The sequence below is a fragment of the Symphalangus syndactylus genome, chromosome 1 (assembly GCF_028878055.3).
Source record: "Symphalangus syndactylus isolate Jambi chromosome 1, NHGRI_mSymSyn1-v2.1_pri, whole genome shotgun sequence".
NCBI classification, from domain to species: Eukaryota; Metazoa; Chordata; class Mammalia; order Primates; family Hylobatidae; genus Symphalangus; species Symphalangus syndactylus.
The window spans coordinates 94,387,378-94,409,023 of NC_072423.2; the positions used below are offsets into that span (position 1 = coordinate 94,387,378).

The 21,646-nt window shown below is 60.7% G+C and overlaps 2 protein-coding genes across 8 annotated transcripts; both read left to right on the plus strand.

The window, feature by feature from the left end:
- The first annotated feature begins 740 nt into the window (after positions 1–740).
- FAM89B (family with sequence similarity 89 member B) lies at positions 741–2,434 on the plus strand. 3 transcript variants are annotated; one of them, XM_055255579.2, is made up of 2 exons: positions 741–1,204; positions 1,599–2,434. In XM_055255579.2, exons 1-2 carry the CDS (start codon positions 923–925, stop codon positions 1,770–1,772), a joined length of 456 nt encoding a protein of 151 aa, XP_055111554.1. In that variant the 5' UTR covers positions 741–922; the 3' UTR covers positions 1,773–2,434. The 3 variants fall into 3 exon arrangements, with proteins under 3 accessions (XP_055111554.1, XP_055111461.1, XP_055111640.1); XM_055255486.2 differs by having other exon boundaries at positions 1,648–2,434; XM_055255665.2 differs by having other exon boundaries at positions 743–1,204; positions 1,609–2,434.
- Positions 2,435–4,201: 1,767 nt separating this feature from the next.
- Positions 4,202–21,604, plus strand: EHBP1L1 (EH domain binding protein 1 like 1). 5 transcript variants are annotated; one of them, XM_055255908.2, is made up of 20 exons: positions 4,215–4,643; positions 7,304–7,361; positions 7,567–7,662; positions 8,166–8,219; positions 8,311–8,489; positions 8,567–8,709; positions 9,288–9,356; positions 9,441–9,603; positions 9,771–10,197; positions 11,824–11,997; positions 12,473–12,630; positions 12,718–12,766; positions 13,192–13,824; positions 18,298–18,367; positions 18,483–18,538; positions 18,631–18,754; positions 19,039–19,138; positions 20,754–20,827; positions 20,930–21,044; positions 21,157–21,604. In XM_055255908.2, the coding sequence occupies exons 1-20, from the start codon at positions 4,540–4,542 to the stop codon at positions 21,254–21,256; spliced, it is 2,946 nt and encodes a 981-aa protein (XP_055111883.1). In that variant the 5' UTR covers positions 4,215–4,539; the 3' UTR covers positions 21,257–21,604. The 5 variants fall into 5 exon arrangements, with proteins under 5 accessions (XP_055111809.2, XP_055111883.1, XP_055112051.1 ...); XM_055255834.2 differs by having other exon boundaries at positions 4,202–4,643; positions 9,771–11,997; XM_055255987.2 differs by lacking the exon at positions 11,824–11,997 and having other exon boundaries at positions 4,218–4,643.
- The last annotated feature ends 42 nt before the right edge of the window (positions 21,605–21,646 follow it).

Genomic DNA, 21,646 nt, shown 5'->3' on the forward strand with positions numbered 1-21,646 from the left:
TTTCCTGGTTCCGAGTGCGCATGCCAGCCCCAGCTCCACTCACCTTTTTCCAACTTTTGGCCTCTCACCTCTCCACTCTCTGCTCTCTTTGACGCCCTGAGATGAGTTGAGCTTGTTTCTTCTCAGTTTCCCTAGTCAGGATGAGAGAGTAGGTAGAGGACTATGTGATGCCCCTTTTCTAAGGAAGACGCCATAGCCTTTTCAAAGGTAGCAGCCAGAGGAGTGGACCCTAGCCTTGTCTCTGGCAGCACCTCTGCAGCCTCTTCCGCCATCCAGTGTCCATTCCCCACCTGGAAGTGAGGTTTTGGGTTCCGATCCCCTTGATAGATTCCCTTCCTTCCCCTGAGCATCCTGACCCTATCAGCCTATCCCATCTCATGCCCACCCCAGGTACTCAGACACCGACAGGAATTTGTGGTGACCTCAGCAGCGTCAGGTGGCACGTTAGGCACCAAGTGTGGACTTGCCAGTCTCCTGACTCCACTGTTAGATCATTTTCCTTGGGAGGGTAATAGGCAGAACACAGTGTGTGTGTGTGTGTGTGTGTGTGTGTGTGGAGGGGGGCGGGGCGGGGCGCGGCCGGGAGACGGGGTAGCAAAAAGAACCGTGAAGAAAACACGCCTGCCCCCTTCGGCCTTTTCCCCCCTCCGCCGCATTTTTCCATCTCCTCTTGAGTGAGTGGATGCCCCGTTGCCTTTTCTCAGCTTTGCGCGACGTGGTCCCACAGCCGTTGCCTTTTTAAGAGAGGCCCGGCCCATGCAGAGGGGGTGGGGCAGAGGCGGAGTCTGACGAGCTGGGGAAGGAACAAAGCGAGGCCTGCGGGCGGCGGCTGGGCTCTGGCGGGGCCGCGGGGTGCGGGGCTTGCGGGCGGCGGCCCGGGCGGAGCGTTGGAGGGAAGGAGGTGGCATCGCTGTCCGCGGCCATGAACGGGCTGCCCTCGGCAGAGGCGCCGGGCGGGGCGGGCTGCGCCTTGGCCGGGCTCCCACCGCTGCCGCGCGGCCTCAGCGGCCTCCTTAATGCGAGCGGGGGCTCGTGGCGGGAGCTGGAGCGCGTCTACAGCCAGCGCAGCCGCATCCACGACGAGCTAAGCCGCGCTGCCCGTGCCCCGGACGGGCCCCGCCACGCCGCCAACGCGGGACCCGCAGCCGGCCCGCGTCGTCCTGTCAACCTCGACTCAGCGCTGGCCGCGCTGCGCAAGGAGATGGTGAGTGGGTGGGCGCCGGGCCAGATGGGCGGGGGGCTGACGCGGAACGCAGGGGACCGGGACAGGCGGCCTGGGTCTCAGAGGACTTGCAGGCACCAGTTGGGTTCCAAGGGTTATGGTAACAGTAATTAGTGATAGTTACCAATTATGGCAGTAGTTACCATATATTTTCAAATGTTTTGCTGATGTTACTTCATTTCATCCTGCTAAATGGATAACCCCATTTTTTGGGTGAGGGTCATGACTAAAGTTGCATAGCTTGCAGGTGGTGCCTGATGTCCACAAAAACTTTGTTTAGGAGGGTGCGGGGAAGATGGGCTGGGGCCCACTATTCCAGGGGGCGGGGCGGGGCTGGGCTGGGGTGGCCTGGACCCCAACTCCAGCCCACCCTCAGTTGTCTACAGGTGGGGCTTCGGCAGTTGGACATGTCCCTGTTGTGCCAGCTGTGGGGCCTGTACGAGTCAATCCAGGACTACAAACACCTGTGCCAAGACCTGAGCTTCTGCCAGGACCTGTCATCCTCCCTCCATTCGGACAGCTCCTACCCACCGGATGCGGGCCTGTCTGACGACGAGGAGCCTCCCGATGCCAGCCTGCCTCCTGACCCGCCACCCCTTACTGTGCCCCAGACGCACAATGCTCGTGACCAGTGGCTGCAGGATGCCTTCCACATCAGCCTCTGAAGAGCTGGGGGGCAGGGGGCATGCACTCATGCAAAAGGCTCAGAAACTCCCCCTGCGGCAAGCCCTCAGACTGCGGAGCCTGCGCCTTCCCCCATACCGCCTCACCTCACAGGAGGGCCAGGCATGTATTCCTCAGAGGCGAAACTGCCAAACCCTTTCTCCTGTCTTGGGTTGGCTGGCACTGGGGCGGGCACCTAGGGTACAGCCTCTGCCCGTGGCACTGGGCCTCCACTTCTTCCATGTGTGCACCCCCAGCTTGGCCAACCCTCAGCCTTGCGGTGGGGCCCGAAGCATCTTCCCTTCCGCTTGGCGTCTCTGGGGTTGGGATGAGTGCCTGGCTCCCATATCCTCCTCACCTTTTGTTGCTATCGGCAGCTGCTGGCTCAGGGGCATCCCACCTCCGGGCTCTGGGTTCCTCTGCCCTGGAAGGGCTCCAGGACCCGTCCCAATACCCACCCACGGCCAGGAGGGCCAAGGCCCCGTGCTGGATATTTAAATTTAGGGGCCGGTCTCCATGGCGTGTAGATAAATAAAGACCCTCAGCGTCGTTGTGCTCTGCCTGGCTGGCTCTAGGGCGGGAAGACCGCGGTGTTTCTGGCAGGTGCGGCCCCGCGCTCTGTCGGCAGGTGGCGCCAACCCCCCCCCGCCGCGTCCAAGTGAAGGCCCTGCCGTCCCGCCTGGGCGGGGCTGGGGTTGCTCCCGGCTGGCGGATCCTGGCTCAGCCGTCGGGTGACTGCGGTCGAGTCACTTCCCCTCTCTCGCCCGCGACCTCCGAGTCCCCCTCCCCCTCCTCCCAGTTCGCTTCTGCCTTTCCCTGCCGGCCGGGAAGGAAGGAGAAGGAGCCGCCCACCTTGAGGAGGGAAACTTTCCACCCCGCGCGGGGCGGGGTTGAGGCGGCGCAGGAAATGGGTGGCCAGAGTCGGCGGAGCAAGGGGCCCCGGCGGGGGCGGGGGAGGCGCCTCCGGGAACGGCCTGGGAGCTCACGCCCCGCGGGTGGGAGGGAGGGGCGGCAGAGGCAGAAGGGAGCGAAGTCGCGGCACCTCGGGCCTTCCCGGATGCCAGGCATGAGACTCCGCGGCGGTGAAGGTTGATTAGGGTTCCAGGGACCCGTATTCCCTGCTCAGTCTATGAAGACCGCCGGCTCACCCCACAGCACTAGCTGTCTTTGCAGTTATCTGTGGAAGGTTTCTTCTTAGGAAACCGGGGACCCACACCGCTGGGACTGAGAACCAAACCCAGTTGTTAAGCCCACCGGAAGAAGCCAGCACGTTTGGAGACAGTGGGTACTCAGCCCCCCACACGCGCACACGACACCCCACAACCTCCTGAAAAGAGGCAAAGCCGCACACCGAGGTGTGCGGACGAACAGCACATCCCCGCCCCCTGCTGCAGCCACTTGCCTCCTGGAGATGCAGCCCAGATGGCAGTCCTGGCACTCAGACATCCCGTTAAACCAAGTAGCAGTCACGCACCGGGCTCCTGTCCATTCACACACCTTGCAGAACAGCGGGAGGGAGCAAACTGACCTGTTGCCCCAGGGCAGCTGACACCTGCAGAGGCTCATTACCATGCAGGGCGGGTGGGTAGGCGATAAGGCCTTTAATCTAGGGGTTCACAGCTGCTAACGCCCCAGGCAGGCTTTCCTGGGGAGGGAGAGTAAACATACACACAAAAATGACACGTTTTCCCCATCCATGATAGCGCATCCCATTTAATAAGGCACGGCAAAATCAGCCAGGCTTTCTGCTAAATGCATTCTGAGGTTTATCCTCTCGGTGATTCCCTAAAAGGTGGAACTACAATTATCCCCATTTAATAGACGTTGAAACTGAGGCTCAGAGTGTTAGCGCTTTGCCCAAGGTCACACTTGGTTGGAAGTCAGTTGTGACTCTCCAGCTACTTGTCGGGGTTTGGGATTATCTTCCCACTTGACAGCAGAGTCAGGTTCTGAGGTTGGGCCACCGAGGTTAGTGACGCCTTCCTGCTCTGGTTAAGACGTGGGTGGCTGCACCTTGGAGTTGAGGAGAGCTGGTCCTCGCCCACATTCACAGTATGACTCTGAGCAAGTCCCTTCCCCTTCTGGGTCTCAGTTTTCCCAGTCCGTGAAAGGGGGCCAGCAGTACGTACCTCCCAGGGCTGCGGGCAGGAAGGAAGGCGCTCTCTGGGGTGGCACCAAGTTGCTGGTTGCCCTCTCTCCACGCACTCTCTGTGCGCACCGAGTGGGCACTGCGGTCGGGCGACACCCCTTCCACGCCCCCCCCCGTTCCCGCTCCCGCTCCCGCTCCCCGGTCGCGGTCGCGGCGCGAGGCCCCGGAAGCCAGGTCGCCCCGCCCCCGCGCTCCTGCCCCGGCCCCCGCCCCGCGCCGGAGCCCCGCCCGCCTTCCGACGGGGGTGCGGCTCCAGGAAACGGCGCGCTCCCAGCTCCGCGCTCGGCCACCCGACGCGCCCCAGACGACCCCACCGACTAAGCCAGACCACCCGGCGGGCCCCAGCGGCGGCAGCGGAGAGCGCGGTCCCGGGTCGGAGCCTGGGACACCTCCGCACGGACGGGGCGGGCGGCGCGGACAGGCCATGGGGACCCGGGCCGGGCCAGCGGTGGCGGGCCAGCGGGAGCCCCGGGCCTGAGAAGTGGGCGGCGGGGCGGCGGAGGCCATGACCTCGGTGTGGAAGCGCCTGCAGCGCGTGGGCAAGCGGGCGGCCAAGTTCCAGTTCGTGGCCTGTTACCACGAGCTGGTGTTGGAGTGCACCAAGAAATGGTGAGTGGGAGGGAGGTCGGGGGGCTCCCCCGAACTTGCTGGGACCTCATCCGGCCCTTTGAGCCTGAGAGGACTCTGCCCCCCAGCCCAATGACCAAATGGGCCCCCACCGCAGCTTAGGCCCTGGTTCCGTTCCCAGGCTCGGAGATTCAGAAGTGCCCTTGCAATTTGTGGGACCCCTGGAGTTGGGGGCGTGGGCAGCCTTCCCCGCGCGGGGGTCAGGACTTTCAGGCCTGAGGTTCTGCCTGTGTCCATTCCTTCCTCAGCTGCGGTCAGGGCTGGGGGAGGGAGGCCGCATGTCTTGTGCCAGAAAGATGGTTCAAGAAAGGGATCAAGTTTTGAGGTCTGCAGGTGGCTAGGGCTGGGGCAGGAACCTCCCTGACCTTACTTAGTCCAGCTAAGAACAGAGATGTTGCCCCCTCCTCCCCTGCCATCTTGTTGAGCCAGAAGAACCCCTCCAACTCCTGCCTCTTCAGCCAGAGTGCTGGGAGGCTGGAAACATCTCCACAATGTCCTTAAAAGGGGAAACTGAGTGCTGGGAGGATTGAGGAGGGAGGCGGGGAGCAGCTTAAAGGGGCCTGAGGACCTAGGAGGTTGTGGGTCCGGGAGGAGAGGGTTGTGGAGGGCAAGGTGGCAGGGTGAGGGGTGATTCGCGAGAGGGTGCAGGCCCCAGCCCGGACTACCAACAGGCTCAGGGGCATCTCGTTCACATGCCGCCACCCATAGCTGCCCAGGCCCCTGCGTCACACCCTAAATATACGTGCTCGCTGGTGTCAGCTTCCCTTGGCTGGATTAGGGCACAGCTGTGGGGGCCTCACCCGCCAGGCGGGGCTAAATTTAGGCTCCCCAGGGGAAGGGCTGGGGCAGGAAGGGACCGTGGGGTCCAGGGGGAGGGGAGTGAGCAGGAGGCTGGGGTACCTTGGGCAGCTGCCATATCCCTGGCCTTGCCCACACTGGGCCTGCTAGAGGGCCATTCATGTCTTTCAGCAGAGCCTGGGAGAGCTTGGGGCTGGCACTTGAACTCTGGCCTCTGGCTCCTGCTCCAGCATCCTTCGGGAGGCCAGGGAAACGCTGGGCACAGCAGGCTGAGGGTGCCGGTAGTGTCAACGCAGCTGAGTCACAGGCAGCTGTGGGTAGGGCCTCCTGGGCTGCTTAGCCTGGAGCCCAGGCTGGGAAGCTGCCCCTGCCCAGGTTGCAGCTTCCCAGGAGGGCGTGCCCAGCCTGAGTCAGGCTGCCCAGCCAAGCCCCGCCCTCCCTAGGCACCCCCTGTCCACTTCCCCTTTCTGGGAAGGCCCCTTAGTTACCCTTGCTTTGCCATCGCCGGCAATTTGGGCTTGGGGAAGGGAACTTGGCTCCGGGCTGGAGGGCTCTAGGCTCAACCGCAAAAACTTGTTTGGCTCCAAACCTCTCTGGGCCTCAGCATCCTCAGGGTTAACAGAGAGTCACTTATCCTGGCTTGGCCCCTAGACGAACAGTGAGCTGGGCAAACCCCAGCATCACGAGAGGGTGCAGGCATGGGGCTGGGTACAGGCAAAGCAAGTTCTCATGCTGCCCTCAGCCGGATTGTCCCCTCAAGCATCACTCCTCCTGGGCAGCAGTTGAACATCTAACCCAAAGGGGCCCTCTGCCCCCAGGCCCAGCCATGAGTCCACTCAGTGCCTGGGAATGGGCCCTGCACAGCCATCTCTGTCCTCTGGCTTTGCCTCTGCCTCTCCTCCATGTCTGACCTGGCACATGTTATTCAGCTTAGATGTCACCCCCTGGAAGTCTTTTCTGATTGCCCTCCAGGCTCCACTGTCATCATCTCGCTGAAAACTGATCCTCCTTGGGACCCCTGGGCCCAGCAAAGGGCTGGACATGGCAGGCGAGGGATGGCGGTGTTGGTTAATGACAAGCTGACCCTCTGCTGCGTCTCTGGCCTCACCCCCAACTCTCTGCCCCTCTCTCTGACGTCACCCTCCAGCCACAGACCCTTGGACTTGCCATTCCCTCTTTCTCCAGATCGTCACACAGCCCATCCCCCTGCCACTCATCTCTGCCCAGACACCCAACCTCAAGGAGACCCCCAAGGGGTTCCCTCACATCACCCTGGAGTTCGCTTGTTAATTGATTGTCTTTCTTGACTGGTAGTCTGCCCCCACCTCCATTGTCCTCACAGGAAAGGTCTTGTCTCTCTTTTGCCCTCCTCTGTCCCCAAAACTGAGCTGGGTTTATGGTGGGCACTCCACAAACATCTTTGTGCGAAGGGACTTCTTTTATCCCTCATCTTTGTCTCTCCCTGTGTCGGAGTCTGCGTGTGTGCACGATGCTCACATGCGCATCTGTGTCTGGCATCTCTTGCCGGGTCCTTGTGTTTCTGTGTGTCTTGGTCTCTGTATGTGCCTGTCCCTGTCTCTCTTGCTGTCTTTCCTCATAGTCCCTGCCTGCCCACACTGTCTGGGCCTTTGCCCTTCTGCTCTGGCCCCACCCTGCCTTAGCAGCTCCACCCTGCACCCTGTGGCCCCAGATAAGGGGCTGCCCAGGCCCTCTCCTAGAGGAGGGGGAGGTGGGCAGAAGGAAGACCCTGAGGGAGCTGGGGGAGGAGGAAGAGGAGATGGGGAGGCAGGTGAGCCTAACCAAGCAGCCTGCTGCCTTTCTCCCTCCCTCTCCCCCTCCCCCAGGCAGCCAGATAAGCTGGTGGTGGTATGGACCCGTCGGAACCGACGCATCTGCTCCAAGGTGGGGAAGGATGGCAACTGGGGATCCAGGTTAGGGATGGGGGCCAGTGGGAGGCTGATGGGGGCTGATAGGGGAGTGGAGTAAGGTTCAAGCTCAGATCAGAATCCACAGAGGGGAGAGGAAGATGGTGTCAAGGTTGGCGATAGGGGGTGCGGGTGGGAGGGAAGAGTTAAGATGTGGGGAGGACTCAGATTGCCCCTTGTAGGCCCACAGCTGGCAGCCGGGCATCCAGAACCCATACCGGGGCACCGTGGTGTGGATGGTACCTGAGAATGTGGACATCTCTGTGACCCTCTACAGGGTGAGTCTCTAGCCCTCCAGCATGGATGGCAACGGGGCAGGCAATTGCAACACAGGCAGTCACCCGGGTCTCCTGGTAGGTTGTTCATCCAGATAGAAGAGGATGCGGGGGGTGAGGCCAAGAATTAGGGGGGCCTGCTCAGCATCACTGGCCCAGGAGGTCTCCTTGGAGGAGGCAGCATTTACCCAACACATGCAGCATGAGAGGCAGCTGGGACCAGAACCTGGGGTGCATCCCAGGAGGAGGTAGCAACCACCGCGCGCACCTGTAATCCCAGCTACTCGGGAGGCTGAGGCACGAGAATTGCTTGAACCTAGGAGGCAAAGGTTGCAGTGAGCCAAGATCGTACCCCTGCACTCCAGCCTCGACGACAGAGCAAGACTCCATCTCAAAAAAAAAAAAAAAAAGCCACCACCACCAAGCACCTCCTAAGCCAGCACAGGCTCTGCTCCCTTTGCTGCCGCCCCAGCAGCATTGTACTCACCAGCACCCCTTCTTCCCAGGACCCCCACATGGACCAGTATGAGGCTAAAGAGTGGACATTTATTATTGAAAATGTGAGTGTCTGGAGTGGGCTCAGGTCTGGAATCTTGGGGACCCTGGGACAGCACTGATGCCCCTTCTCCTGGTCTCTCCTCCGGCCCACAGGAGTCTAAGGGGCAGCGGAAGGTGCTGGCCACGGCTGAGGTGGACCTGGCCCGCCATGCAGGGCCCGTGCCTGCCCAAGTCCCACTGAGGCTGCGGCTGAAGCCGAAGTCAGTGAAGGTGGTGCAGGCTGAGCTGAGCCTCACTCTTTCGGGGGTGCTGCTACGGGAGGGCCGTGCCACGTGAGTGCCTACCTGCCCTCCTTGATCCTGGCCTGTGACCTCTGACCCCACCCTCACCTTTAACCTCTGCCCCCCAGGGACGATGACATGCAGAGTCTCGCAAGCCTCATGAGTGTGAAGCCTAGTGATGTGGGTAACTTGGATGACTTTGCTGAGAGTGATGAAGATGAGGCTCATGGCCCAGGAGCCCCCGAGGTCCGGGCTCGAGTCCCCCAGCCAGGTGGGCTCACAGCCTGCTGTGGATCGAGACTGCCAAGACCTGGGGAGGGAGGGTTACCCGGGCCACCAGCCACTTGCTGTGCCTGCCCTGTGATGGGAACTCATTACTGCCCAGGCAGTCCCAACCAACCCAGCAGCCTCAATCGTCCCAACCTGGCTGCTGGTCCCACGATAGCCTTGGTCTTCAGCTGAGTCCTGGAGAATGGGTTCCCAATGTCTCCCCGGGCTCCTGGGTCCTCTCCTCATCCCTGTGTGGTGCTTGCCAGGCCCGTACCTGACCCAGGACAGCTAGGTCAGAAGCCTGGCTCCTGATCCCTCACCACCAGCCCTCCTGGGCCAGCTGGGGCTTCCTCATCCTTCCTTGCTGCTTGTCCAGGCTTTTTCTCTGTCCACTGTTGAGGTTCTCTCTCTCTTTGTCTCCACATCTGTGGGCCTGTCTCTTCTCGCAGGCTGGGGCGGTGCCCTGAGGCCAGGGCGTTTCCCAGGTAGGCCCTGCACTGTAGTTGGGGGAGGGGGTCAGGCCTGCGGGGCCCTGCCCTGGGCTGACTCTGCCCTTCTCCCCTCTCCTACCACCCCCAGATCCCTCTCGAGAGCTGAAGACGCTTTGTGAGGAGGAGGAGGAAGGCCAAGGACGACCCCAGCAGGCAGGTGAGACCCAGGCTGGGGTTGGGGGTGGAGACTGGACCCCAGGTCACTGGGCCCAGGCCACAGTGTCCCCCTCTTTCTTCGCAGTTGCCAGCCCTTCTAATGTTGAGGATACCAGCCCAGCCCCTGTGAGTGCTCCTGCACCCCTGGCCAGAGCCTCCCAAGGCCAGGGGCCAGAACGAGCTACTGAAGCTGGGGGCCAGGTGGGCCCTGAGGCCCCAAGGCCCCCGGAAACCTCACCAGAGATGAGGTGAGCTTTGGAACCAACCCCACCCCCCAATGCCCCCTGATAGGTGCTGCAGTCCTCACCCCCACCAACCTGCCTCTCCAGGGCCCCAACAGTCTGAAGGGTGGGGGATGGTGCTGAGAGTTGGGGCCAAAGCAGCCCCCCAACTCCCCCTCCTGCTCTCTTCTCAGGTCTTCAAGGCAGCCAGGCCAGGACACGGCCCCCACCCCAGCCCCTCGGCTCCGGAAAGGCTCTGATGCCCTCCGGCCCCCAGTCCCCCAAGGGGAAGATGAGGTCCCCAAAACCTCAGGGGCTCCTCCAGCAGGATTGGGCTCTGCTAGGGAGACCCAGGCCCAGGCATGCCCTCAGGAAGGGACAGAAGCCCATGGAGCTAGGCTGGGCGCGAGCATTGAGGATAAAGGCTCTGGAGACCCTTTTGGAAGGCAGACACTCAAGGCTGAAGAGATGGACACTGAGGACAGGCCAGAGGCCAGTGGGGTGGACACTGAGCCCGGGTCAGGAGGCAGAGAGGCAAACACTAGGAGGTCAGGAGTCAAAGCTGGGGAGGCTGAAGAGAGTTCAGCAGTTTGTCAAGTGGATGCTGAGCAGAGGTCAAAGGTGAGACATGTGGACACTCAGGGACCAGAGGCGACAGGGGTGATGCCTGAGGCAAGATGCAGGGGGACCCCTGAGGCTCCTCCAAGGGGCTCTCAAGGGAGGCTGGGAGTCAGGACCAGGGATGAGGCTCCCGCAGGCCTGAGCCTGCCCCCAGCGGGGCCTGCAGGGCACTCTGGGCAACTTGGTGACCTCAAGGGGGCCAGGGCTGCTGCAGGCCAGGAGAGAGAGGGTGCAGAAGTGAGGGGCGGAGCCCCTGGTATTGAGGGGACAGGATTGGAGCAGGGCCCCTCTGTTGGAGCAATAAGCACCAGTCCCCAGGTGAGCAGCTGGCAGAGGGCCCTGTTATCAACTGCCCAGGGGGCAATATCCAGGGGTCTGGGAGGCTGGGAGGCAGAAGCTGGGGGTTCAGGGGTCCTGGAAACAGAGACTGAGGTGGTAGGGTTGGAGGTACTGGGAACCCAGGAGAAACAAGGTGAGGGGTCAGGGTTCCCAGAGACTAGGACACTAGAAATTGAGATATTGGGGGCCTTGGAGACAGAAGCAGCAAGATCAAGGGTCCTGGAGTCGGAGGTTGCTGGGACAGCACGGTGTGAGGGACTGGAGACCCAGGAAACAGAGGCGGCGGTCACAGAGACCCCAGGGACAGAGACTGAGGTATTGGGGGCCCAGAAAACAGAAGATGGGGGTTCAGGAGTTTTGCGGACAAGAACTACGATAGCAGAGACTGAGGTACTGGAGACCCAGGAGATATCTGGGGATTTTGGGCCACTGAAGATAGAAGATACAATAGCATCTGAGATGCTGAGGACCCAGGAGACAGAGGTGGAAGCTTCTAGGGTACCACAGTCAGAGGCTGAGGGGACAGAGGCTAAAATATTAGGGACTCAGGAGATAACAGCTAGGGATTCAGGGGTCCCAGAAATAGAAGCTGAGATAGCAGAGTCTGACATATTGGTAGCCCAGGAGATAGAGCCGGGGCTTTTGGGGGTTCCGGGAATAGAGACTGGGGCAGCAGAAGGTGTGATATTGGGGACCCAAGAGATAGCATCTAGGGATTCAAGGGTCTCAGGGATAGAAGCTGATATAACAGGGATCCAGGTGAAAGAGGTTGGGGGTTCAGAGGTTCCAGAGATAGAGACTGGGGCAGCAGAAGGTGTGATATTGGGGACCCAAGAGATAGCATCTAGGAGTTCACGGGTCCCAGGGCTAGAATCTGAGGTAGCTGGGGCCCAGGAGACAGAGGTGGGGGGTTCAGGGATCTCAGGGCCAGAGGCTGGAATGGCAGAGGCCCGAGTACTGATGACACGAAAGACAGAAATTATAGTTCCAGAGGCTGAGAAGGAAGAGACTCAGACTTCGGGGGTCCAGGAAGCAGAGACTGGAGTTGGGAGTGCTCTCAAATATGAGGCTTTAAGGGCCCCAGTCACTCAGCCAAGAGTTTTAGGATCCCAGGAAGCAAAAGCAGAGATTTCAGGAGTACAAGGGTCAGAGACTCAAGTTCTGAGAGTCCAGGAGGCAGAGGCTGGGGTTTGGGGGATGTCAGAGGGCAAATCTTGGGCTTGGGGGGCCCAGGAAGCAGAGATGAAGGTTTTAGAGTCTCCGGAGAACAAATCTGGTACTTTTAAGGCCCAGGAAGCGGAGGCTGGGGTCTTGGGAAATGAGAAGGGGAAAGAAGCTGAGGGAAGCCTCACAGAGGCCAGCCTGCCTGAAGCACAGGTGGCCAGTGGGGCAGCGGCTGGGGCGCCCAGGGCCTCTTCCCCAGAGAAGGCTGAAGAGGACAGGAGGCTGCCGGGCAGCCAGGTAGGGATGGGGGCCGCCGAGGGCCCAGTCTGCTGCTTCCCACTAACCTGGGGCTGAGCGAACGGCGGCTCTGCATGGACCCACCTGGTGGAATGGGATCGGGTGGGGTGGGGGGCTCAGCTTGAAGGAGCCCGCTCATCCCCTCCTCTCTCAGGATGCCCTGGCTCTCTTACCCCATCTTCCCTGGGCCACATGGAGCTGGACACCTCTAAGCTGATTTTCTGGGCTGACTGTGAGGTGTGGCTGCTGGTGACCTCTGATCTTGTCTGGGGGCCACTGACCTTTTAGGTGACCTTGGCAGATAACCCTGGATCTGGAAACCCTTTTACCTGGCCCCAAGGCTCTGGCCAGTGGTCTCTGGTGACCCCTGCAAGCTCAGAGATGGGGCTGTTTTGTGCCAGGCATGAGCTTCCCCAAGAGGCAGAGGGCACAGATCCCATTTATACATTCCCTAAGCCCACCCCTATGTCCCCAGGCACCACCTGCCCTGGTCAGCTCCAGCCAGTCCCTGCTGGAGTGGTGCCAGGAAGTCACCGCTGGCTACCGTGGCGTCTGCATCACCAACTTCACCACATCCTGGCGCAATGGCTTGGCCTTCTGTGCCATCCTGCACCGATTCTACCCAGACAAGATGTGAGCTGCCAGAGAGGTGGGAACGAAGGGGGGAGCCATCAGGGAGGGCAGTGTGGACCCAGCCTCTGACCAGCACTCTCTCTGCAGTGACTATGCCTCCCTAGACCCGCTCAACATCAAGCAGAACAACAAGCAGGTGAGATGGGGTCGGGGGACTGCCTGAAGGGAAGGAGGGTCTGGAGAGCCAGGCTTTCAGTCTCAGATTTGGAGAAAGTGGACTGCCGGGCCCAGCAGTGGCTTCTGGAAGTTCTGCCACTTTTTACCCCTTTGGTCATTAAATTGTTTGTTTTCCTTATTTTCGTTTGTTTGTTTTAAAGCGTTTTTCCTCCCTTAGATGGTTTTTCCAAAACCACCTTTTGGTAACGGGGTGGACCGTGTGCCGTTGCTAAGCAACGCGAGGGCGGGCCCCGTTGCTGGATTTCCCTCGCTAGGAGGGGGCGGTGTTGCTAGGCAAAACCCGGGGTGCCAATCCCGGGGACCCCCTCCGCGGGGCGGCACCGCAGCGTTGCCGGGTGGCGCGGGCCACCGCTGCCGCTGACCCCGAGTGCACCCTTCCCCTAGGCCTTCGATGGCTTCGCGGCTCTGGGCGTGTCGCGGCTGCTGGAGCCCGCGGACATGGTGCTGCTGTCGGTGCCCGACAAGCTTATCGTCATGACGTACCTGTGCCAGATCCGCGCCTTCTGCACCGGGCAGGAGCTGCAGCTGGTACAGCTGGAGGGCGGCGGCGGCGCCGGCACGTACCGCGTGGGCAGCGCCCAGCCCAGCCCGCCCGACGACCTGGACGCCGGAGGCCTGGCGCAGCGGCTGCGCGGTCACGGGGCCGAGGGGCCCCAGGAGCCCAAGGAGGCCGCGGACCGCGCGGACGGGGCGGCCCCGGGGGCGGCCTCCAGGAATGCGGACGCGGGCCGCGCCTCCAAGGACGGCGGGGCCGAGGCCCCCCGAGAGGCGCGACCCGCGGAGGTCCCGGCCGAGGGGCTGGTGAACGGGGCGGGGGCGCCGGGCGGCGGCGGCGTGAGGCTGCGGCGGCCCTCGGTCAACGGGGAGCCCGGGCCGGTGCCCCCGCCCCGCGCGCACGGCTCCTTCTCCCACGTGCGCGACGCCGACCTGCTGAAGAAGAGGCGCTCGCGGCTGCGGAACAGCAGCTCCTTCTCGGTGGACGATGCGGACGCGGGAGCTGCGGGGGCTGCGGCTGCAGTGAGTGTCAGGGCTCCTTTCTTCCCCCGCCGCAGCGCGCGGTCCCGGGAAGCTGGGCAGAGAATGGGCGAGTCCCCAGGGGTCCCAAGGACTGAGCTGGCTAGAGGGTGATGGTTTCAGAGTGGCGGGGCTCGGCTGGACCCGGAGGGGCTTTCAGATCAGAGGGACCCTGGTGCTGTGGAAGAGTCCTCTGGGGTGGTAGTGAGCTCCCCGTTAGGGGACGCATTTGAGCAAAGGCCCGCCGGGCAGGGTCCCCGGCTTTGCGGCCAGCCTGGGATAAGTGCTGAGGGTTTTTAGTAATTGGCACTTGGTGTGGGAATCATAGGCCGCAGTAAGAAGTTCCCGGAGGATCCACGTTCCTGGCACTCTGCCCAGTGCTTGGTAGGCTGGAAGGTGGGTTTGAGCATTTCTTTCCCTGCAGGTGGCTCATCGTCAATCAGCAGCCACCCTGCCCCATAAGCTGGGTGCAGACTATCTGTACTCAAGGAGGATTCTCCAAGGCCTCCCAGCCCCAGGACTCTGGCGTGCATCTTTAACCCCAGTTGCTGGAGACCAGTCTCCTCTTTTCTTACAATGGAAGGTTGGAGATGTGAGATCGTGAGGGCCCATGTCCCTGCTGTCATCCCCTATGGGTTGTAGGTCATATCCTAGAGTGTCATGACACTGTGCTGAAGGGGACATGGTCCCAGAAAGAGCAGGGATTTGCTCAGTGACCCACAGCTGCTGGAGTCCAGGACACGGGCTTTCCAGCTGGAGTCCCAGCAGTGCCCCATCCTGCCTGTCAAACAAGGGGCAGCTCTGCCAGGCTGCTGCAAACCTTCAACTGTCCAGGAATGACCCCTGCATTTGAAGGAAAGGAGTGAATTCATTGGGAAAGCCTTTCTGGAAGAAGCCACCATTTGAGCTAGGTTGATAAGATGGCCAGGCTCTTCCCAGGTGAAAAATGAGTGGGGTTCTCAAATGGTGGGACCTGCATTAGCAAAAATGTGGCAGCAGGAAAGTTCAGGTCTCGTTTAGGGAACTGCCAGCCATCTCCTGGAAGGTCCATAAGTGGCAATGAGGCCAGGCTGAGAGCAGGAGTCCTGGGTGTAGGGTCAGAGGCACCGCGTTGAGCCTGTGAGTGAGAGACAGAGGGCATGGGTGACGCCCATCTGTAGGAGATGTGATACACAGGAGTCAAGAGGATGAGGCCAGCTTTGGCCCATCTGTTGGCCTCGTTAACGTGTGTCAGTGGCTCTTTAAATCTTAAAGGGGAGGTGCTAACCTATGCCCCTCTGGGCCCAAGTTCCAGCATCTGGTCTTTCCAAGTCAGGCCTTCCCCCAGCTCTTGTCTCACAGGAGATATCTGACCCATGGGGCTGGAGGGGACTCCTCATTGGCCACCCCCATCCCTCATGCCCATTGTGTGCAGTGGGAGGTGGTCTGGCCTGGCCTGGCCCTTGGGAGCTCCCAAAGTCCTGGTCTTCCTGGAGGAGGGGTCAGGCATGAGGGTATTGAAAGAGGAATTTGAGGCCGGGCATCGTGGCTCATACCTGTTGTAATCCCAGCACTTTGGGAGGCAGAGGTGGGCTGATCACGAGGTTAGGAGATCGAGACCATCCTGGCCAACAATGGTGAAACCCTGTCTCTACTAAAATACAAAAAATTAGCTGGGCACGGTGGTACAGGCCTGTAGTCCCAGCTACTCGGGACGCTGAGGCAGGGGAATTGTTTGAACCCCAGAGGCGGAGGTCTCAGTGAGCCGAGATCGTGCCACTGCACTCCAGCCTGGCGACAGAGCAAGACTCCATCTCAAAAAAAAAAAGAGGAATTTGAGTTAGACATGAGGAAGCACTGGAATTCCCACGAGGCCTGGCACGAGGAAGCTTCGCTGTTGCTGAGGCTGGATTTCTCCACTCTCCTGCCTCTGCCTGTCCGGACAGCTCAGCACTCTCTATGTGCCTGGCCTGCCCATGGACTCTTAGAGTGTGTATGAAAGCCTTTTGCAAGGTGGTATTGAGGCCCCCTGCAAGTTGCTATTAAAAAAAGGGAGCTGGCTGGGCGCGGTGGCTCACGCTTGTAATCCCAGCACTTTGGGAGGCCGAGGCGGGCGAATCACGAGGTCAGCAGATCGAGACCATGGTGAAACCCCATCTCTACTAAAAATACAAAAAATTAGCCGGGCATGGTGGCGGGCGCCTGTAGTCCCAGCTACTCGGAGAGGCTGAGGCAGGAGAATGGCGTGAACCCGGGAGGCGGAGCTTGCAGTGAGCCGAGATTGCGCCACTGCACTCCAGCCTGGGTGACAGAGCGAGACTCCGTCTCAAAAAAAAAAAAAAAAAAAAAAAAAGGGAGCTGTGTATATCCCTAGATTCCTTTCTAGAAGCCCTGCAGCTCCCAGGTCACATAGGGCTGGGCTTTCTCCCATTTTACATACAAGGACACAAACAGAGGCCCCATGGGTGTGACTGGCCCTGAGGCACACAGCAAGTTGGTGGCCAAGCTTGGGAACAAACTTCTGGGTTAGACAACCCTGGGCCCTAGACCAGACCCTTTAGGAGCCTCATCTCTGATCCTCAGTTTCCTCATCTGTAAAGTGGGGAGGGTCATGGTCCCTGCCTCACAGGGCTGTTGGGAGGATTCAGGGAGTCAATGCACATAAAGTGCTTTAAGTGCCTGGCACAGAAACACTTGGTAGATATTAGCTGCTGTTATTAGTCAATGTACCCTGACTATATTTTCTGGGCCCAGCTCTGTATAAGGGGGAGACATGGGAAACCAGCAGCTGTGACGGGGTGAGTGGGGGTTGGAGCTGTGATGGGGGAGGCCATGAGAGCAGCATCTGCCCAGCCTGGGGATCAGAGGAGGCTTCTGGAGACATGGAAGTCAGGGAGGGAGGCGGGAAGAGTGCAGGGGCCCCGGCAGGGGGGTCTCTGGAGGAAGTAGGGCTGGGCTGGGTTATGGAGGTCACATTGGTACCAGGCATCCCAAGATGGAGGCTGACTCTAGGCTGAGAAAGCTATTTTGGGAACTGAAAGTCGGTCACTGTGGCCAGGGGGCGGTGTCTAGGCATGGCTCAGGGTGGTAGGAACATTGAGGCTGGGGCCGCCTGAGGCTTTGGCATGAGGCTGGGGGGCTGAGGAGAGATGTGAAACAGTTACACCGGGGGTGAAGGTGTCAGAGAGGCCTCTCAGTTTCAGCTTGAGTCAGCAGGCAGGCCATGGTGGTGGCTGGTGGGGAAGCCACCACTGCCCCAGGCCAGAGAGGATGGCCTCTGAGCCAGGGATGTCCAGGGCTGCCTCTCAGAGAGGTACAGGTGGGAGTGGACACGGGCGGCTCAACCACTGTACCTGCCCCATGACCCCGACACAGGTCAGATGACCCAGATATGGGGGGCCAGGGCAGGAGCAGTTGAGGGGCCAGGCTGTCAGCTGAGCCGAAAGTTGGGGACCCCCAGGGCTGACAATCCCAGCAAGTCACTAGGGGCGGGCAGGCACATGGGGTCAGCCTTGCCCTTCCAGGCTAAAATTCAGAGATCCAGCCAGCCTGGCTTGTCCTGTATGTGTGAGCGTGCAGCAGCTGCTCCTGGGTGTGGGAACTGAAAGGGCAACAGGGCACCCCCTTTTGGCCAGGAGGTGGAGGTGCTGGCTCAGGAGGGTCCAGGTCTGGGGAGCCCTGAGGACAGAAGGGGAGGGAGCCTGGGTGGGGCCTCTGCAGGAGGCAGGGCTGGGCTGGGTCACACAGATGGGGCCATATGGGGCAGTGCAATGGTCACTGCATGGGGCCCTGGCCATGATGGAGAAGCCAGCACTAGGTGACAGAAGTCAGAGGTGGCCTGAGGGAGTTCCACGGAGGAGAAGTTGAGGCCGGGAGTGGTGGGTCACACCTGTAATCCCAGCACTTTGGGAGGCCAAAGCAGGCAGATCACCTGAGGTCAGGAGTTCGAGACCAGCCTGGCTAACATGGTGAAACCCCGTCTCTACTAAAAATACAAAAATTGGCTGGGCATGGTGGCGGGTGGCTACTTGGGAGGCTGAGGCAGGAGAATCACCTGAACCAGGAGGTGGAGGTTGCAGTGAGCCATGATCCTGCCACTGCACCCCAGCCAGGGCAACAGAGCGAGACTCCATCTCAAAAAAAAAAGAGTAGGGAGGAGAGGCCTGGGCTGGGCCCTTCACAGGCTCTCATCCTGTGAGGCCGGAGCTCAGCCCAGCCCCAGGAGGGGAATTGGGAGGCTCGGACCCTGGGCGTGGGTGGGCCCAGGGCCACAGGGCCAGGAAGGCTGCAGGCCACGGCCTTTGCTTGAGGAGGCATTTTCCTTGGAAGGAGGTGGGCCCAGGGGTTCTGTGCATGTAGGACTAGAGGAGGGGCAGGGGCAGGCAGGGGCTGGGGGTCAAGGACCCCTCTTCCTCTCTGTGTGAGTGGTTCTGGCTGGCCCCAGGCCCAGGCTGGCGGGAAACCCCTCCCAGCCCTCACCGGCCCCTTCTTCCACAGGAAGGCCAGGCCCCTGACCCCAGCCCTGCCCCGGGCCCACCCACAGCTGCAGCCTCTCAACAGCCCCCTGGTGAGTAGCAGGAGTGGTGACCATCTCAGTTCAGGCTGCTCACAAAGCCTGGACTGGGGACTTCCTGGGGGTGGGTGGTGGTTAGGGGGTGCCTTATCATCATCTCTGTCTGCAGGTGGGAGTCCCCCATCAGAGGAGCCACCCCCAAGCCCAGGGGAGGAGGCTGGGCTGGTAAGGAGGGCTAAGTGGGAAGAGCTGATGGGTGAGCACCTATTCAGAGCCTGGGCTGAGTCCACCCTGTTCTCTGCCTTTTCCATCCCCAGCAACGGTTCCAGGACACAAGTCAGTATGTGTGTGCAGAGCTGCAGGCCCTGGAACAGGAGCAGAGGCAGATAGATGGGCGGGCAGCTGAGGTGGAGACGCAGCTGAGGAGCCTCATGGAGTCAGGTGGGGCATACATCTGGGGGTGCCTTCCCCAACACATGCCACTAGGTCTGTCCGGCCCTGCAGCTGTTCCTGACCTTGGGAGGAGCTGGGAGGAGGCACGGCTGGCGTCAGCGTTCCCATTTTACAGCCAGGCATGCTGAGGCCCTGAAGTGGCTTCCTCGAGGCACACAGTTCTGGCTTCTGGGATGTCATAAGGGAGCAAACCCCCTCCCCCAACCCCCAGGTGCCCTACCCTGACACCGGGGGCAGGGGGCAGGCCTGGTGACTGTCCCTGTCCAATGCAGGTGCCAACAAGCTGCAGGAGGAGGTGCTGATCCAGGAGTGGTTCACCCTGGTCAACAAGAAGAATGCTCTCATCCGGAGGCAGGACCAGCTGCAGCTGCTGTGAGTGCTGGCCCCGGGCTAACGAGAGCAGAGGGACTCTTAGCTACTTTGGTTAGGGTTCTTCACTACTTTCTTCTTCCTACAGAGATCTTTTTGACAAATGATTCCTCTTCCATCTTACTGTTTTTGTCCTAACCAAATTGCTGTTTAAAGTGCAAAACTGGCCAGGCACGGTGGCTCATGCCTGTAATCCCAGCACTTGGGGAGGCCGAGGCAGGCAGATCACCTGAGGTCAGGAGTTCAAGACCAGCCAACATGGTGAAACTCCATCTCTACTAAAAATACAAAAATTAGCCAAGTATGGTGGCACGCGTCTGTAATCCCAGCAACTTGGAAGGCTGAGGCAGGAGAATCACTTGAACCCGGGAGGCAGAGGTTGCAGTGAGCCGAGATCAGACATTCATTACATTCTAGTCTGGGCAACAGAGCGAGACTCTTGTCTCAAAAAATAAAAATTAAAACAAAATTAAGGGTAAAACTCTTAAATTGGAATTATTTTTACTAATAAGAAAACCGGCTGGGTGCGGTGGCTCACGCCTGTAATCCCAGCACTTTGGGAGGCCGAGGCGGGCAGATCACAAGGTCAGGAGATTGAGACCATCCTGGCTAACACAGTGAAACCCTGTCTCTACTAAAAATACAAAACATTAGCCGGGCGTGGTGGCAGGCGCCTGTAGTTCCAGCTTCTGGGAAGGCTGAGGCAGGAGAATCGCTTGAACCCTCCCAGGGTTCAGAGATTGCAGTGAGCCGAGATCGCGCACTCCAGCCTGGGTAACAGAGGGAGACTCCGTCTCAAAAAAAAAAAAAAGAAAGAAAACAGAAAGGCCGGGCGCGGTGGCTCACGCTTGTAATCCCAGCACTTTGGGAGGCCGAGGCGGGCGGATCATGAGGTCAGGAGATCGAGACCACGGTGAAACCCTGTCTCTACTAAAAATACAAAAAAAATTAGCCGGGCGTGGTGGCGGGCGCCTGTAGTCCCAGCTACTCGGAGAGGCTGAGGCAGGAGAATGGCGTGAACCCGGGAGGCGGAGCTTGCAGTGAGCCGAGATCGTGCCACTGCACTCCAGCCTGGGTGAGAGAGCGAGACTCCGTCTCAAAAAAAAAAAAAAAAAAAAAAAAAAGAAAACAGAAAACTGAGGCCCAGGAAGGTGAGGGCTGAATTCCCCAGTGTCACCCTGTTCCTTTACAGTAAGGAAAACAGAAGCCCAGAGAGATCTGATCTGGTTCCCATGTGGGGTCCGAAGCCACTCTGCGGCCATTGCCTTTGTCATCCTGCCGGGTGGAGACAGCTTTGTCTCCCTTTTGCGTTTGGGATCATTTTTCAGAATAACTGTAGCCAGTGCTTCCTGTTTATGAGGACTGTTCATCCAAATTATCCTTCGGGGGTCCTTCTGGGGTGTGTGTGGGAGGGGCAACACAAACACCCAGCAATTGGAGAAAACAGAAGAAAAGAGATAATGTGGTCTGGAGACTGGAGGATAGCGCTGCGGTCAGCCCTGCCCTGGGGGAACTGCTGGGGAGGTGGGATGGGGTCAGGGAGTGGCCAGAGCCCTGGGCACTCTCTCCCTACGCCCCTTTTCCTGACCTGCCGCCACCCCCGCCCCCAACCTTCCAGCATCGAGGAGCAGGACTTGGAGCGAAGGTTCGAGTTGCTGAGCCGCGAGCTGCGGGCCATGCTGGCCATCGAAGGTAGGACATGGGCTCAGTGGGCGGGAGGCAGGACAGAGCCAGGGTGGAGGCGGCACAGCGCTGGGCCCGCGCTTCCTGACGCTTAGCCGCTTCGACCCTCAGACTGGCAGAAAACGTCAGCTCAGCAGCACCGAGAGCAGCTCCTACTGGAGGAGCTAGTGTCGCTGGTGAACCAGCGCGACGAGCTAGTCCGGGACCTGGACCACAAGGAGCGGATGTGAGTGGCGCTGGGCGGCGCTGGGAGTTGGGAGGGTCCGGGACGGGCTCCCGCAGAGGGCTGGGTGTGGACCCCGCCCAACGGCGCGCTGACTCGAACCCGTTCCCCCCAGCGCCCTGGAGGAGGACGAGCGCCTGGAGCGCGGCCTGGAACAGCGGCGCCGCAAGCTGAGCCGGCAGTTGAGCCGGCGGGAACGCTGCGTGCTGAGTTGAGGCCGCCGGCCCGAGTGGCCCGTAACTTCTCGCGCCTCCGGCGTCTGCCGCAGCCCCGGGCCTGCGCTGCGGAGGACCCGGCCGTCCCGGAGGCCGCGCGCGTGTCCGCTAGGGGCCGCCGGCGCCCTTCCGAGTACGGGGCAGGGCGGATCCCCGACCCCACGGGCGGAGCGGCCGCTGTATTTATTTGTCACCGAGGATGTGTGCGCGCTCGCGGCGGGTGCGGGGTCTTCCCCGACGGCACTGCCGGGCCGGCGGCCTCGGGGAAAGGGATGCCTGGGCACTGTCGCCCCGCGCCGGCTTGCCCTCCTGTTCTCCAGAGCAATAAAGTTGGACGAGGCTACCCCAGCGCCGGCCTTTTCTTCGCTCCACCTGGGCTCTGAATAGGCG